General features: G+C 43.7%; 1 protein-coding gene across 4 annotated transcripts in view; it reads left to right on the forward strand.

Moving 5' to 3' along the window:
- The first annotated feature begins 277 nt into the window (after positions 1-277).
- Positions 278-17,620, forward strand: part of srfa (serum response factor a) — a 30,983-nt gene continuing 13,640 nt past the window's right edge. The window contains exons 1-4 of one of the 4 annotated variants that reach the window (XM_067416421.1): positions 278-1,152; positions 6,429-6,695; positions 15,614-15,875; positions 17,017-17,199. In XM_067416421.1, coding sequence (XP_067272522.1) covers positions 703-1,152; positions 6,429-6,695; positions 15,614-15,875; positions 17,017-17,199 — 1,162 coding nt within the window. In that variant the 5' untranslated portion in view covers positions 278-702. The remainder of the gene's footprint in view (positions 1,153-6,428; positions 6,696-15,613; positions 15,876-17,016; positions 17,200-17,620) is intronic. The other 3 variants (XM_067416422.1, XM_067416423.1, XM_067416424.1) reach the window with 3 other exon arrangements.

Here is a 17,620-nt window from a genome sequence, read left to right on the forward strand (position 1 = left end):
GACGTATGCCATTTCTGTCGGCTAAATCAGATTTGAACCAATCGCGAAGGCGGAGAGGTTTGCGTAACCAATCGCAGCGCAGCACTGTGACTCACCATACATGGACAGCCATCGCCATATAAGGAGACATCGCCTCGCTTTATATGGAGGAAAGTAGATCTTTGGCCGAACGTCCTCGTGTGTTAAAAACCCTAAATAAGCCCGAAATCAGCCTTTACACACTCCCACAAAACATTTAACTACACATACAACCAAAATACCGTCATGTACGCGTTCAACGCGACATATTAAGCGCGATATTGACGTTAATATTTGGAACTAGTTCTGTTTGCGGAGGTGCATTGCACGGCCGCGATGCGACGTTTCCAAATGTGGCAAGCGCAAGTTCAGTTAAGGTTTGATTGATGGACTGTAGGCGGAAACTATATGTTGTAAACTTTGTACGATGGTCGTAAAGGGCTAGTTCTGGAGGTTTATTTGTGTAGTTTACGCGCCAGTTAAATCGCGACTTTCATAGATAAATTAATCTCCAGATAGCGCGTCTCGTCCGAGTTGTGTGTTGAGTTGAGCTAATGTTTCTTAGCCTAGCATATGTGGGGTAAGTTCGGTGTCGACTGAAGCGATCTGCGATCTGGTCGGATCGCGCACGTTACGCGGAGCGCAGACCGCAGGAGCGCCACTATAGCCGGTCAGTGTGCCGCGATGCTCGGGGGAAACGCGGCCGCCAGAGGGGCCGGACGCTCGGGGAACGGCGCGGGCTTGACCCATCTACAGGTGGGCAGCACATCTGGGGCTCTGGGGGCGGTGAACTCCGTCATAAACCTGCCCGACGGCGGCAGATACGACGACAGGCCGTCGGTCGAGGCTGTGCTGAGCGGCTCGGACGGAGACTCGGACTCCGGGGACGATGAGGAGAGCTCCGTGCTGGACCGGAGAGGGGTGAAGCGGGAGAGGAGCGAGATGGAGGTCGGGGGGTCCTCCGGCTCTAACGCCGCACTGTCAGTGGGCTATGGAGGAGTTTCCAGCGGGGTGGCTGGGGCGAAACCCGGCAAGAAAACACGAGGACGGGTGAAAATTAAGATGGAGTTTATTGACAACAAGCTGAGGAGATACACGACCTTCAGCAAGAGAAAGACTGGCATAATGAAGAAGGTAACTACTAAGTTAGTGCTAAACCATATTGGCACTACAACTACTACTAGAGCTGTTATATACCGACACAAGTATTAGACACTACTAGTACTAATATCACTACACTGATGATAATGCTGTAGAAATACTAGGATTATTTTTGCTAGTGCTATATCAAGTTTCTGATAATAGTACCATACTATGTTTACAAGTATTGTATTTCTCAGATTTACCATGCTAGCATCAGTAAATTGCTATTGGCGTTTTTGCAATTTATTGACCCTAGTAAAGTGTCCATGTCGTGTACTATTATACAGATAGTTTTGTACTAGTGCTTTTTTCGCTCATTGATGGAGCTATTGAACCATACTAGTATCGTACGATTATTGCTGTAAATTTGATTTACTATGCCTAGTACTGTACCAGTCATACTACAATTGTACTTTTACTAACTTTATATCGACATATACAGTGGCATTATACTCATTCTATGCTCTTACTAGTACCAGGGGTGCCATGAAGAGTTTTAAGGGCGTAAGCACGACAGCATTTTGGGCCCCCTTCTTCCAAAAGATGAATGTTTTTAGTGTCTTTTAACATTTTATAAGAAATTGAAATAAGTTAGCATTAATATTATTTAAAGTAATGAACATTTGAGTCCCCCCCCCCCCCCCAAAAAAAAAAAAAAGAGATTTTAACGCATTGACACATCCGATCACACTGGTGTGATTACTGTTACAGTAAATGAGCGCGATGCTTATCTGTCTGCGTGGCTACAAGGAAAGAAATCTTTCTAAAATAAGTTCCCTCAAAAAACTCACGCTGGGGGACGTGACTATATTATAGAGCCCCTTGAGTATAACTGATTGGCCTTCCTCCAGCCCCACAACCAAATACAGGAACAATGATTCAATGTTTCTCTGAAGAATAAGGTTAGGTTTTTCAGTTGGGGTTTTGCACCGCTGCACTACAGACTTCTTAGATTAGTGATCAACAATCATCTCTAACATTTTTTTTTTGCCTATTCTGATTTGTAAGGACCCAATTCGTAAGAAACTCCATCTAGCCTTTTAATGACCACGTTTACATGGACGTCAATACTCCGATATTAATCTGATTAAGACGATACTGGTTAAGAGGCTACCATGAAGACAGCGATTTCTAATTACCTTAATCTGATTAAAGTCATAATCAAACTAAACATAAATCAGATTAAGACATGTGGCGTATGCCTATTTTAGTCACATTATCGGAGAGCATGACAGACATGTACACACCTTAATCTAACTATTAATGTCGTGTCGGAGATTTCGCCGCATTTTGTGACAGGACACTTAACGTTACGCACACCAGGGGAGTGCAGAGGGGAGGCTTTGGGGGTTCGAGCCTCTGCCCTTTTAGAAAATATATCAAAAGTGCCCCTTTCAACAATCATTGATAATATTGTGGCCAATAAAACAGAATTGGAATTATACTTAATATAACAACGTGTACAAACCAGTAACAAATGGTGGAAAAGTCGCGTTTATCTTTTACGGATCTGTCAGTCTGAAAAGTCGTTGCCATAACGCGGTGCTATGGGCGGTGTGTGTTTTACTTGACTGTTCATTGTGAACACTGCGTCCTCTCTCTATATTTTTATTTTTGTTGTAATTATTATGCTCATTGTAAAAGTAAAATACAATACGTTTGTATTTGTAATCGCGAAGCAGATGTGTCATTCAGTGAACGCCTGTGGCTCGACGGCAGGAAAAACAATCCAAAGAGTCACGATTTTTAAACCTTTTTCATCATTAATCAAAGCTATTATTCTAAATGTAGGCTGTCAATAAGGAGGAAAGAGGGGCAGTGTCTCTTCAAAAAAAACAACAGAAAGAGACAATACATTACAAAAATAAATTAACGTAAATGTATATAAAACATTATAAAAACGAGCGACACCCGCAGGTGAAGTTAGCGGGTTTACTGAGCCCATAAAATTAACACACCTGCCAAAGTCACGCTCTGATTGGATGTTGGAGGACGTAGCGTGGCATGGGGACGTAATGACGTGCCATAATCGATCTATGTTCTAGCACATGTAAAACGGGAACATGAACGGAGTACTCTAAAAGCAACTCATGTAAACACCTTAATCAGAATATTGTCTTATTCAGAATAAGGTCAATAATTAGATTACTGCTGTCAGTGTCTTTATCCCTAATTTTATGGTTTGGTGATTCGGGCCCTTATGTCTGGCATACCCACCTCCATAATGGCACCCCGCACTAGAACCAGCCTTTATTTGTGCCGTAAAACTATACATTAAACTAAATACTAGTGTTCATACAATTACTACACCATTGGTGTTATATCTTAACAAGTACTATACCAATACTTCTTAACATGCTTGTACTATTGCTTTACTTACAGTAGTACTATAACACTACTATTTCAGTTTTCCACTATATACAACTGTTAGTACTTTATCAAAATGTTAATGCACCACACCGTTATTGGTGCTATTTACCGGTGTTAGTCCTGTACCATTGCTAGTGCTGTACTAAAATCATTACTATTATGTTGAGCTTTGTTGAGAACCAAGTTATACCGCTAATCTTGCGTTAGTCCTGTACTCATACTAGTACTTTACAGCTATTCGTAGAATACAACTACACTTAAGGCTGCACAATTAATCGAATTTCTAATCGCCATTACGGATGCCACGGTTATGTAATCGCTCAAAGCCGCGATTACAAAAAAAAATTCCACATATTATTCTGCTTGCATGTTATGTTGTGAGAGGCTAATCTCGACTACTTAAATCATATTTTTATTATATTTTTATCGTGATAACGATATCTGCTCCTCTCGTTTGATTTTAAATAATCGTCACGATATTGGCCCGCTCGTTATTTATCCTTAAACCGTGTTTTTTCTTTGGGATTTGCGTTATCTTTCATCGGTAACGAGCCTCCACTCGCAGTCATGCTTGTGGTTGCCAGATGCAGAGAGCTTAAATCCGCCAAATAGAGCTTTTCCCTTAAGGATATACTTTCTTCCCTGTGTTTCACTTAATCTGTGCAATCTGGCAACTCTGTGCACGCGCTCCCTCTAAATGCAGAAGGAGTGCTGATGATCTGAAAACTAACGCTGGAGTTTAGCGCGCTCCACAAAATGATCGTGATTATCAGTTTAACCGTTATCGTGCGCTCTAGACCAAAGTATGAACAAGGCTTAACCCAGCACAATAGGACTACCAGTGACGAAAGTGTACGCTGCCTTGTATAATACACGGGAAATAGCACCCGCTGTTTTTAGGAAGCCTATAGGAACTAACTAACCTGGAAAACAGGGAGAGATGGACAATCCAACGCATCTTAAATGAGACTAACTGCTCCGCTAGTCGCATCGGACATCAACCACACGGCAAACGCTAGCACTTTTTCATATAATGTCTACTTTTTTTATTACCATAGCTTATTAGACTGTTAAAGAGAGCATAAGCTAATGAAGACGGAGAATGTGCTCAGACTCAGTACCGTCAAAATAAGTCACAATAACGCGCCCTTACATCACTTCAGGGTTCCTCCTGGCGGTGCGAATGCTACCAGGAAAACCACCAGTTTTTATATTTTAATTTTTTTAGTATGTAGTTGCTTCAGACAATGTAAACTGTGATAATCATTTTTAATAATCACAATGGAGTCTTCTCACAGACTGTGATGACGCGTTTTAAGTCATTTTAAAAAAATGTTATGTACATTTATAACACAAATAGTTTATTATTTGCTTTTGCTTAAAATTACTTAAAAAAAAAAAACAACTTTATCGCTGCTGTGAAGGTGTTTCTCAAACCGCCTCTATGGGAGTGATTGTAATAAATGACAGTTTTCTCTCTTTTCACTGCTGTTATTAATCACGCTCTTAATCTTCCCCTCTTTGTGAAGGTTGTGAAATCATTATTGTTGTGTTTTTCTTTTGCTATTTAGGAAAAAGGGACACAAAAAATGATATATATATTGAATGTATTCGCCGATATAAACGTTAACCCAACTATGACGACTCCCGCTCTGAGAAACCCGGAATTATGAAAAGGGTCTTTTACAATTTTAAGGGAATAATCGACAATTATTAATTTTATTGTGCAGCCCTACTGCACTTAAACTAGTGCTCTGCCAATACTAGAGTCACACCGCTGTGTTAATACTACACCAACACTGGTGTTAAAGTATACGGCCCCACTTTATATTAGGTGGCCTTAAGCACTATATACATCAAAAAATAAGTACAATGTACTTACTGTGTTCAAATTGTATTGCAAAGCACTTTTGCTGATATTGAGGTGGATACGGGTAGAGTTAGGGACAGGTGTGGTGGGTAGGGTTAGGTGTAAGGAAAGTGCCAACTGTGTAATTACAAATGTAATTAATTACAGACATAATTACATGCAGGTATTTTTAAAAATGAAAGTACAATGTAAAAACATGTATGTACACAATAAGTGCATTGTATCAAATGATTAACTACAATGTTAGTACAGTAGTTAAGGCCACCTGATATAAAGTGGGTCCAATTATACCATTACAAGTACTTTGCCAATACTACTTAACATGCTAGGACTGTTTCCTGCTTTACAAGTGCTCGTTCTACAGCTCTATTCTGATAATGGTTTAACGCCACCGCCGACACACCCTCCTCTCTTACTTTCTAAAGTCTTCGTGTCTGAGCTGAAAGTGGTTTCCACATCTGTTCTGACTCATTTGTCATTGCCCCCTCAATTGTCATTCATTCCTGTCTCCGCAGAAATAGCCCAGATGACTGATCAGGTTACCACTGCGCTAGACATTGGTAATACATTTGCACATCTTGAGAACTGGCCTAGTTGCAGAAGAAGGCACTGAGGGTGTAATGCCATGGCTGACCTCAGGAACATGTGACGGGGTTCTCTAGTAACCGACTTGTTAATTGCCCTTCTTGCCAGTTGTTTTATCTCTTTTGCTTGGGCTGCTGTCATCACCTCGCGTCCTTCTTTTCATTGCAACCACAAGATTCACGATTCAAGCGGCGTTGCGTCACTTAAGCACAGTGGAGTTTTATTGGAGCATAAGCTTGATGTCTTCAATCTCAATGAGCGTTAGGGTTAGAAAACACGAGTTTGCCAGTGCTCATCAATTAGTGTAGTTTACTAGTGCAAGTCAATGAGTCCATTAAGTGTTTGTTGGCTGTTCTCAATGGGAAATTGCCCAAGCAGCATTGCTCCGAGTCATCCCGTGCATTCACCTTTACTGTTATCTTGCTTTCTTCTCAATTTCCAGGCTTACGAACTGTCCACCTTAACTGGGACGCAAGTTTTGCTCTTGGTTGCCAGTGAGACGGGCCACGTCTACACGTTTGCCACGCGGAAACTTCAGCCCATGATCACCAGTGAGACGGGTAAAGCCCTCATCCAGACCTGCCTGAACTCTCCTGATTCTCCTCCGCGTACGGACCCCTCGTCGGACCAGCGGATGAGTGCCACGGGGTTCGAGGAGACAGACCTCACCTACCAGGTCTCCGAGGCGGATGGCCTCACTGAGCCAAAGGTACATGTGTTCTTCTTTCTCAGCTAGTCAGTGAGGTGTGTAGCTAATCGACTAAGTGGTCAAAGGTCACTTTTGTAAAATTACTCTTGTTTTAGGATGCTGTTCACAAGACAGACCCAGGGCTGTATTCACAAAACATCTTAAAGGCCATCTTTCAATTTAATTTTATAACTAATTTTATACAGAATATTGTATGAAAATGTCAATTTAAAAAGACATACATAAGAATACATATGTTTTACAACACCCACGCGCAGAAATTAAGCAAAAAAAGTGCCTGTTCTAAGCTACGCTCCAAAAACCCGCCTTTTCCCAGAGAACGCGTCATATGACGCAACAACAGGCAAACATAGGCGCTGCAGCGTTGGCTCTCATTGTGGGTTTACCTAGTCTGAGAGGTGGAAACAAAAAATAGAGGTTGTCGTTATCGTAATTATAGTTATAGTAGGTTTGAGTCGTCACAATGGTGAATTCTGTTGTCACAATGGTGAATCAATAAAAGATTGTTGTTACAATGACTGTATTTACATGAACAGCATATTCCCGTCCTAGCCGAAAGACTAACTGCTTTCATACACGTACTCTACAGTACATGTGAGCTCATTTACATTACGTCCGTCGGAAATAAGAATAAAATAAGAGGTGAGTAGTATAACAGCCGACTAAGCTCGGCATTCCAGCTGTCCGGTTATGTTGTTCAGATATACGGCCCAAACGCTTGACATCTGCAGAAGCAGAACATGCGGAGCGGACACCTAGGTCTAAAAGCAGTTAATGATTAAACATCAGCTAGCAATTTCTACAAAATTTCACGATAAACTATGTTGTGTAGAAATGCACAGAATGTCTCTCCCTATCTGACCGTCACATGTGTAAGCTATAGCCTACATCCTACAACATTCATTTAAAATCTGGGATCTAAATTAATTATTTTAAGACACATATTGCTGGCATAGATGGTGACAATCTACATGGATGCTTGAAAAACAACAACGTCGACAACAATATTGCTAAATATGATTTATTAAAGATACTGCAATGTGATAAACATGGAGACAACGTTAGCCACAATTAGCTATAACGTTACCCTGTGGTCACTCACCAAAGCCCCTTTCACACTGCACGTCGGGCCCGCAATATTCCCAGGACATTGCCGGGTCGCCTTCTGTGTGAAAGCAACCACGTCGTGGAATTAATTACCGAATTGAACCCGGGTCGGAGACCTAGTAACATTGTGGGGTTCGACCCGGGACTAGCGCTGTGTGAACAAAAGCCAAAACTAATGCCGCAGCGTGTACGTAGTTATCCCACAACGCTATCTCTCTCCTCTGGCCATTTCCCCTTCCCCTTAACTCTCGCTGACCCCTCTCACGCCTAGGCGGCTCGTAATTATACAGCAATAGCCCATCGTAAGAGTTGACATTTATCCCAACTGCAACCTCTTCGCTGTCTGACTCCATTACGAAGAGACGATGTTTACCGGCCGTTGCGTCACTTCCGATTAGAGCGTTTTTCACAACGGAAGTAATTTTACTCACAATTTCTTTTAAAAAACTGTTTTAATGCACATTTATGATTAATTTCTTCACGCAAGTCGAGTTCCTATACTATTTATCTACACGTCCATTCACAGTGATCTTCAACTTGAAAGATGGGCTTTAAAGGAAGTGTGTGTAAGATTGTGGCCAAAACTGGCCCTGCGATCACTTTAAATGGCTGTAGAGCGGTGTATCCCCCTCCACCTGACTCGAGGATGCCAGATTGGCTGCAGGATCCGCAGAACGTTTGTAGATCTGCAGCTGTGGGAACTAGAGCAGATCTGGCAACCCCAAACACTACTGACTCCTGATTGGTCGATAGGTGGAGGGCGGAGCTTCAGGCCAAAACACATGACATCATCAACATCAGCTGAGGTCAACAACAGCTTTATAATGACAATATCCTGCCGGACGACTGCTGTCAGTGATAGAAGTGTCTGAAATAACATGATTTATTAATGTCTAGTGACATATCAGGGCCATTTTATGATTCAATGAAATACATTTCTTACATACAGTTCCTTTAAGGCTAATAGTAGCTCCTAACTTTAGGAGAAACACTTACAAATAATTACTGTATCAGTCCTAATTTTAGGACTCCTGAATGCTTGATCTAAGAGTATTTCTCAAAGCATTTTAGCGCTAAAACTAGCTCCTAAATCTGTGAAACGCTAGGAGTAGTCAAGAGGACTCCTCAGTCACTTAAGACCAACTCACAAACGATCATAATGACTCTTGCAGACCTTTCTCTCTTCCACTTCCTGGCTACTCACTGTACTATCGTAATAAAAAGGCAAGAATGGCCTTGAACAAAATGAAATAATGTCTGATTACCTGTAGCAGTTTTTCACGAGTTCACACTTACAAATGATCGTATGGAGTAAAAGAGTGAACTAAGCCTGTTTGGCTGCTCGAGGGGCTGGAGGGCCGAGAGTGAGGAGTCGGGGGGCGGAGGGATGCAGAAAGCTGTCGAGGTGAGTCGGCTGGAGAAACTCAAGCTGATTAGATAGTGCTCCTCCCGAACTTTGTTTATAAAACATCATTTGTCGCTTGAGTTCTGCAGTCTCTCAGGATGAAGACATGTTAGAGGCTAACCATTAGCTGAACGTATACTTGTTAATAAGTGACATTTGAATATGGCAACTCCTTCTGCAATCTTTCTATGATTAAAATCGCTGACAGAGACCACTCCCCTATCAGCCTATCACTGTGGGCAGAGTTAGTAAGAGTGTTGACATCATCCATTATAGAGACGAGGTCAACCTCACTCTTAGCTTAAGACTACTCTGCTCCTTTGGGGATCGCTTTTATGAGAACTCGTAACAAGAACTTTTATTGCTATTTAGGAGAACTTTTAGGACGCATTCTTCTGGGCATGATGGCAAGAATAGATGGAGCAGAGTGGGTCTTGAGATCTTGAAAGTTTAGCAATTTGTTTTTAAAACTTGGTAATGTTTAAGAGCTAATCTTAATAGTCTTAGAAGCGATCAGGATTCGCTGCACAGACACTTTGGTTGTTCACTAAGGCCGCAGTTTGTTCCCAATAGCTGGATGGAGCACACCGGACTCAACGTTTGTTTTGAAAGTTGGTAGAAAAGTTGGCAGAAATCCAACAAATTGCAAAACAAATGGATCCTCTCAATGAATCCAATTCAAAGTTTAAAAAAGAAAAGAAGAAAATGTAAATAAAGGCTCAATGATCTAGTTGGTTCCACTAAGTTAGTCTCTAGTTGGTTGACGTATTAGTCGACTGCTGAATATTTTTCCTCCTTTATAGGACGAGCCGTTATTTGAGTTTCACTTTTAGGAAACGTTCTCCCATTCCTGCGTTTCTTGACCTTTGCAGGTCTTGGTTTTCCAGACTACAATAGCTCATTTTAATGTTGAAAGAAATCAGACACGACTTTGACACACAACCTCTTTTCGACTATCAGTATTTATCATGCGAATAGCAGTTTTGCCCACATCTAAGAGCATTTGCGTCACCCCGAGCAGGTCTTTGCATGGCAGCGTGTGTTATTCACAATGTCCAGCTCTCATTGATAAGGATTAAATGCTGTCTCCATGCCCTTATATAGTCTGGTTTTCCCAGTACACTTTCTTGGCTCATGGCTGATCACATTCCGTATAAGCTGCAGCTGTTTTCAAATTTGGATGACATATCCCCCCCTTTTCCCTGCTGATTTAGGGCAAGTAGTGCGTGAGCATGCCGAATGAGAGAACCAAATCTCTGGTGAAGAAATTGCTTAAAGCAGATCCTCAACTTGTTGACAAGCTCATCAGATGGTCCATGTTTTGAAAAGTCATCATGGGAATGGGATCCTCCAACCACATCAGATCTCAGATAAACAATGCTTTTACCAGATCATGGGAGGGTTTTTGCTCGGGTTTAGTTGTTTTATGGCCGATATGTTGAATATTTTTAACATTAATCCTTTCGCTGCCAGCATTAGTAATGCCACAACATAAATGTGCTTTAGTTTGTGTAGATAACGGTGCACAAATGCTCATCACATTGATTGTTGTGGATGCAGAAACAAGGCAAATGTTCTAATCTAAAGCAGAAGTGTGAGGTTACTGATGTTAAAGATATCAAATCCCTGAATTTCATACTAAAATGAGATTGATCTAAAACAGCCCAGAGTCTTTTCACAGTGGAACAGACGTGACAGGAAAGACGTTTATGTTAGAGCTGCATGATTAATCAGTAAAAGATCGCAATCTTGATTCAAACACCAACGCGATGACGACCATTTGCCTGTATTAAACCTCTGACAGAATCTCACCAGAACATTCACATCTTGGGAATTCACACACAGTTGTTGTGTGTAGATATGAAAGTCTTTTCAACCTCACTGGATCTTTATTCCTGTTATACAATTGTTCATATTATCACAGAAGAAACACATGTTTACAGTTCATATATAAAGGCTGATGTCTACAGTAGGGATCAAAATAGAGCAAATCTGCATGCCAGCCGGATTTAGCCTCGCCCACAACATTTGAGATCGGCCAATTCAGTCTGGACTTGATCCGTTGAGGAGTAATTATGCCCAAGCAGAAACTGTTCGGACCAATCACATCGTCAGGGCGGGCTTTAGACGATGTGAAGTGACAAAAGAAAGAACAACTGGGATTGGGAGTTGAGGTGAACTAACAGACTGCACAGCCTGAAGACCCAGCTGAGCAATTAATGAAGCATTTCTTAAAGTTTGGCCTTGGCTGCTTTAGCTTATTATTTATTTATCATTCCGAATGTGATCAACGTTTGCATAAGTACTAGATGTGTTGGGGAATTTAACATGTGACATTTTAATTATATTCTGCTGAAATGAACAAAATGACTTTAAAGAACATTTGTTTGTTTTGCTGAATGAGATTTAAAGATCCAAGTCCGTAAAATTATTCAAACTTCCCACTCCTATGCATCGCACGGCATACTCCGTTGCTCTGATTGGCTGTCGGTCTGTCCAATCGAGGTCTTTCCTGGTTGGGTTGAAACGCCCCATACTCACAGCCCAATGGAGCATCAGACTCATATTCTGACGAGAGTTGAGTATGACCACGTCAGGCTAGAGCAAATCATCTTTTGAAGCTAACCCGTTTCGATTATATCATTACAACAGTAGGAAGTGACTGTTAAACATGTGTTTGTCCTTAAATTACTCATTAAATTAGCCTGACAAGCCAGACCCACATCATGATGGGTTTGGTCTGGAAACTCCCCATTGACGGCTCAATCTGAGGGGCGGATAAACGGCTGTCTGTCAAACTCCCTCTGCACGCGATAGGATAGCGCTACACCAACCAGAGCAATGAAGGTGAAGCAGAGCTCGCTGACAGATTAAACATTCACCGTATCCGGTCGGCTAAACTCTGAACACATCTTCCCTTTTTAAGAATGACTTCAGTGCCGCTCTTTGTTCTTTTCTCAGAGAAAAGCTTAACTCAAGTCTTCCAGAGTCGCGGTCAAAGCTGATTCGAAAGACTGCCGCCGTTCGCCAGCTTCTGTGTTTACTAGAAGCACGCAAACGCAACTCGGCCGTCATTATGGCCCCGCCCACCGACTCTATACACGATGTGATTGGCCCGACCAGAGTTTGGGTTTTCCAGCTCAGAAGTTTATAAAGATTTGCTAGACGACACTCGAAGTAAATTAGATTTCGATTTCAGATCATTAAAGAGATTTGTTCAGAAACACTGATTCCTCCAGTAATGAAACGAGTGAAGTCCTCATGAGTCATTGAATGCATTTTTAAATGAATGATTCGTTCGAATTAAACATTTTAAATAGACGGCAGCTATTAACCATTTTGTCAGACCTGTACGTTTTGTAGTTTTTTTGTGTCTCGTTTTGTTTGAAAACAGAAAGATTGTGATTCTCAGTTTATCCAGAACTGAGCGGCTCTGCTTGATCTTGGTATTGGGAAGCGTAACTCTTTCCCAGGTGGTTTATGGATCGTCTGCTTCCAGAGCCCATCTCAGCCAAGCTCCGTTCTGCTGCACGATGAGCAGGAATGAGGGAGAGGAGAAAGTGTGGCAGATCTCCTGAAATAGCCGCGGTCTCGCTGTGCTGACACCTGTTTTCCTGGGAAGGCAGCTGCCGTTCCCGGATCGCCGTGACACAATGGCCTTTATCACGCAGTTGTTGCGACAGGCCCTGCTGCCATCAGCTCTGTGACATGACATGCTTTTGTTCATACTGATCAAGTCATCCAGTTTCAGATGAATGCATTACAAATAATAAAAAAAGATGAAGTAGCTTTCATTTGTAAAGTGTTTGACTGGATTCAAAAATAGGCATTATTATATACATCGCCTGGCCAAAAACAGCGGCTGTTTGGATTTACACAGGAAACTGCAAATGCTTGTTTCTAGCATGTTTGGGGACAGTTCCTCTAGCCCTGATTGATGAGTGAGGAGCGTTTCATGTCTTAAAGGTGAACTGGCTTTCTAACACAAATGTTATTCTGTTGTCTGAGGTCATCTAATGACGTCCGTGTGGTTTCTACATTCAGAAACATCAGAACTGATCAGTAATAGGCTGTTTCTACACTGGTGTTGAGGCTCTCTCCTGAACGCTGGGTTCTGATGGGCGTGTCACTGGAGACTTGGAAGTAAACGCCCACGGCTAGGATTGGAGAAGATTTGCATATTTAATGAGCTTCAGCTACTGTCAGTTTGCGAGCCCAGATTTAAGAAATAAATGTTATTTCACTATTTGAGATTCACCGGCCGGCCAACGGGCGTACGTTTTGGTAACGCGTCTGGAAAACACACAGCCCCGGGACTACTGTTACATATAAAAAAGACGTTTTACTCACATTAGTGTGTTGCACCGTTCCTGTCGGATCCACTATAGAATCAAATGAAAAGGAGAAGGCTGCCTGAGGAAGATCGAAACGTTGCAATGAAACAATAAATCTTTTCTAATTGCGAGTTGATAGTGTGCGGGACTTCTCCTTTTCATTTGATGATAATTGGACTTTTTTGTCCTGCTCTCCTACGCACCTATCACACACAGGTGTGCGACGTTTATGTGATGGATCCAATATAGAAGAAACGGCATTGTGTTTTAATCTCAATATGTCTGCAAATCCAGCTCGATTCCACGGTGAAATGAAGCGAACACACGTACGTGTCTTCCCCCACGTGAGCTGGAACTTCATTAAAAATCAATGAAGTATCACACACTCCTAGTATTAGATCTGAAGGAAGCTTATGCAGCGACTGTGTTCTTCCACAACCAGGAGTAGCGCAATATCTTGCTATCTTCCTCGGCATGTTTATTGCTGCTGGCTAGAGCCGATCCAACAGCTCCATGAGTCGGTGGGCGGAGCTACTGGAGTAGACGAGTCGGTGGGCGGGGCTACTGGATTAGACGGGTCGGTGGGCGGCGCTACTGGATTAGACGAGTCGGTGGGCGGCGCTACTGGATTAGACGAGTCGGTGGGCGGCGCTACTGGATTAGACGAGTCGGTGGGCGGCGCTACTGGATTAGACGGGTCGGTGGGCGGCGCTACTGGATTAGACGGGTCGGTGGGCGGCGCTACTGGATTAGACGAGTCGGTGGGCGGCGCTACTGGATTAGACGAGTCGGTGGGCGGCGCTACTGGATTAGACGAGTCGGTGGGCGGCGCTACTGGATTAGAAGAGTCGGTGGGCGGCGCTACTGAATTAGACGAGTCGGTGGGCGGCGCTACTGGATTAGACGAGTCGGTGGGCGGCGCTACTGGATTAGACGGGTCGGTGGGCGGCGCTACTGGATTAGACGGGTCGGTGGGCGGCGCTACTGGATTAGACAGGTCGGTGGGCGGCGCTACTGGATTAGACGGGTCGGTGGGCGGCGCTACTGGATTAGACGGGTCGGTGGGCGGCGCTACTGGATTAGACGAGTCGGTGGGCGGCGCTACTGGATTAGACGGGTCGGTGGGCGGCGCTACTGGATTAGACGGGTCGGTGGGCGGCGCTACTGGATTAGACGGGTCGGTGGGCGGCGCTACTGGATTAGACGGGTCGGTGGGCGGCGCTACTGGATTAGACGGGTCGGTGGGCGGCGCTACTGGATTAGACGAGTCGGTGGGCGGCGCTACTGGATTAGACGAGTCGGTGGGTGGGGCTACTGGATTAGACGAGTCGGTGGGCGGCGCTACTGGATTAGACAAATCGGTGGGCGGGGCTACTGGATTAGACAAATCGGTGGGCGGGGCTACTGGATTAGACGGGTCGGTGGGCGGGGCTACTGGATTAGACGGGTCGGTGGGCGGCGCTACTGGATTAGACGAGTCGGTGGGCGGCGCTACTGGATTAGACGAGTCGGTGGGCGGGGCTACTGGATTAGACGAGTCGGTGGGCGGGGCTACTGGATTAGACGAGTCGGTGGGCGGGGCTACTGGATTAGACGAGTCGGTGGGCGGGGCTACTGGATTAGACGAGTCGGTGGGCGGGGCTACTGGATTAGACGAGTCGGTGGGCGGGGCTACTGGATTAGACGAGTCGGTGGGCGGGGCTACTGAATTAGACGAGTCGGTGGGCGGGGCTACTGAATTAGACGAGTCGGTGGGCCGGGCTACTGGATTTGACGGTCGGTGGGCAGGGCTACTGGATTAGACGGGCCGGTGGGCGGGGCTACTGGATTAGACGGGTCGGTGGGCGGGGCTACTGGATTAGACGAGTTTTCAGCTCTGAAACAGGATATTCTTATATTACCATGACCTCTTATATATCAAAAGCTCAAGGGAAAGTTGATTCCTCCATTCATCACCCCTTTAAACACTCATGTGCGAAGCCTTTGACTTGCATTGACCATATAAGATCTGGACCTAAAACTGATGCAAATAAAACTCTGAAACTGTTTGTTTTGTGCCGTTGTTTCTGCAGGAGATGATAAAGGCTCCATTCACTGCTGCCACGTTAGCCGGATGCACCAACAGCACGACCACGCAGTCCTCTGTCTCCTCTTCCTCCTCCTCCTCATCTGTGGCCATGCACACTCAGAGCAGCGCCACCTGCTGGCAGATGAGTGCGCAGAGCGTCTCCAGCTCTAACGGCACCGTGCTCAAGAGCTCTCCGGCTGGAGTCATGCAGCTGCCAGGCGGATTAACACTCATGTCAGGTGGGCTTGAGTTCAGCCATTCCTTTGGTACATTTTTCTTCTTCCTTTTACCCATTAGTCCAGATTAACTCTTTATGTGACTGTGCAGGTGTTTTGCATGATGCATTGCATCAGCTTGCATGACATCTTGGTGTCCTAATGCACATGAACTTGTTTGTTTGCTTGCTTGCTTGCCTGCACACTTTGAGTTCTGCTGATTTCGTCTGTGTAAAGGCCTATTCACATCGAGAGCGCGGCCTCAAAACCAATCGCAATAGATTATCCACGTGATTTACAATGCATCCGGATGGATTTATTCACAAATGTTTCTGTGATGTTTTGTGTTGTTTATGCATGCTTTCGTTCGTTTGAAATCTAATATTTTAGATGGATTAATTTCAGTAAAAGTCATTAGACGAGGGACGTTGGTTGGCATAATCTTTTATTTTTTTCTTTAAAAATATTGCTCATTAATTTAACGCTTAAAGCTCCACTGTGTGATATTTTCCCCCATCTAGCAATGTAAAGGTATTTGACCATCCAGTGAATTTAGTTTCGGTTCCTCTCGATTCTATTTGACATTTACACTTAAAGGGTTAGTTCACCCAGAAATGAGATGTGTCATTAACTCCTCTCCCTAATGTCGCTCCACACCCGTAAGACCTCCGTTCATCTTCACACACAGTTTAAGATATTTTATATTTAGTCCGAGAGCGTATGCAAGTGTATGCACACTATACTGTCCATGTCCAGAAAGGGAATAAAAACATCATCACAGTAGTCCATATGAGACATCAGTGGGTTAATTAAAGCTTTTGAAGCATCCAAAATACATTTGGGTCCGAAAATAACAAAAACTACGACTTTATTCAGCATTGGCTTCTCTTCCGCGTTTGTGTTCAATCCTCAAATAAAGATTCGAACGGTTATGAATCAGTGTATTGGCACTAACTTTTCTAAATTTTCTAAAGTTAATTTAAATGAACACACTATTCAAGATATGAATTTTGAAATCATCAGGATGTGTGGATTATATTTTAATATCTGCTCAAGCTGACATGCCGACCAAACCAATGGCTTAGTGTGTAAATGCTGGTGGGTGTAGTGTGTGATATCGGTGGGTGTGAGTAGGCCTTGACCACTGCGAGTTCTGCGTGGCTTGCTGAGGGTGTTGCTGTGTGTCCCGCAGGCGCTTCTCTTCCGCCTGGCACACACACTATTCCTCTCAGCCAGCTGCAGACACACTCTCTGGCCATACAGTGTCCACAGACGCAAAACAGCCACGCCATGGCTAGCAGCATCAGCCCCGCACACACACCGCCCGCTGCACAGGCCACGCTCTTCCGCCTGCCGGCCGCTGTCTCGCTCACAGGTCAGTGTGTTTCAGACTCTCTGCGTGTGAGTGTGTGAGTGTGTGTGTGCGAGTGACTCCCGCTCACCATCTGCATGTGCAGCTTTCTCACATGGGTTTCTTATAGGGATGGCATTTCAAGTAACACAACTAAAACACACAAATAAATGATTCTTCAAAAATGTTGTTAAATGCATGTGACATTGGTGTTATTTATTATTATATACACCAGTAAATAATCAGCAACAATGGTTTATATACAAACACGATTCCAAAAAAGTTGGGACACTGTACAAATTGTGAATAAAAACAGAATGCGATGATGTGGAAGTTTCAAATTTCAATATTTTTTTCAGAATACAGCTTAGCCTAGAAATCTAGACGCACTCTAGCGGCAGCAAATCTAATCTGCCGTGAGTCTCTCAATACCTTCTGAGCTGGA

Source organism: Pseudorasbora parva, chromosome 14 (assembly GCF_024679245.1).
Source record: "Pseudorasbora parva isolate DD20220531a chromosome 14, ASM2467924v1, whole genome shotgun sequence".
Taxonomy (NCBI): domain Eukaryota; kingdom Metazoa; phylum Chordata; class Actinopteri; order Cypriniformes; family Gobionidae; genus Pseudorasbora; species Pseudorasbora parva.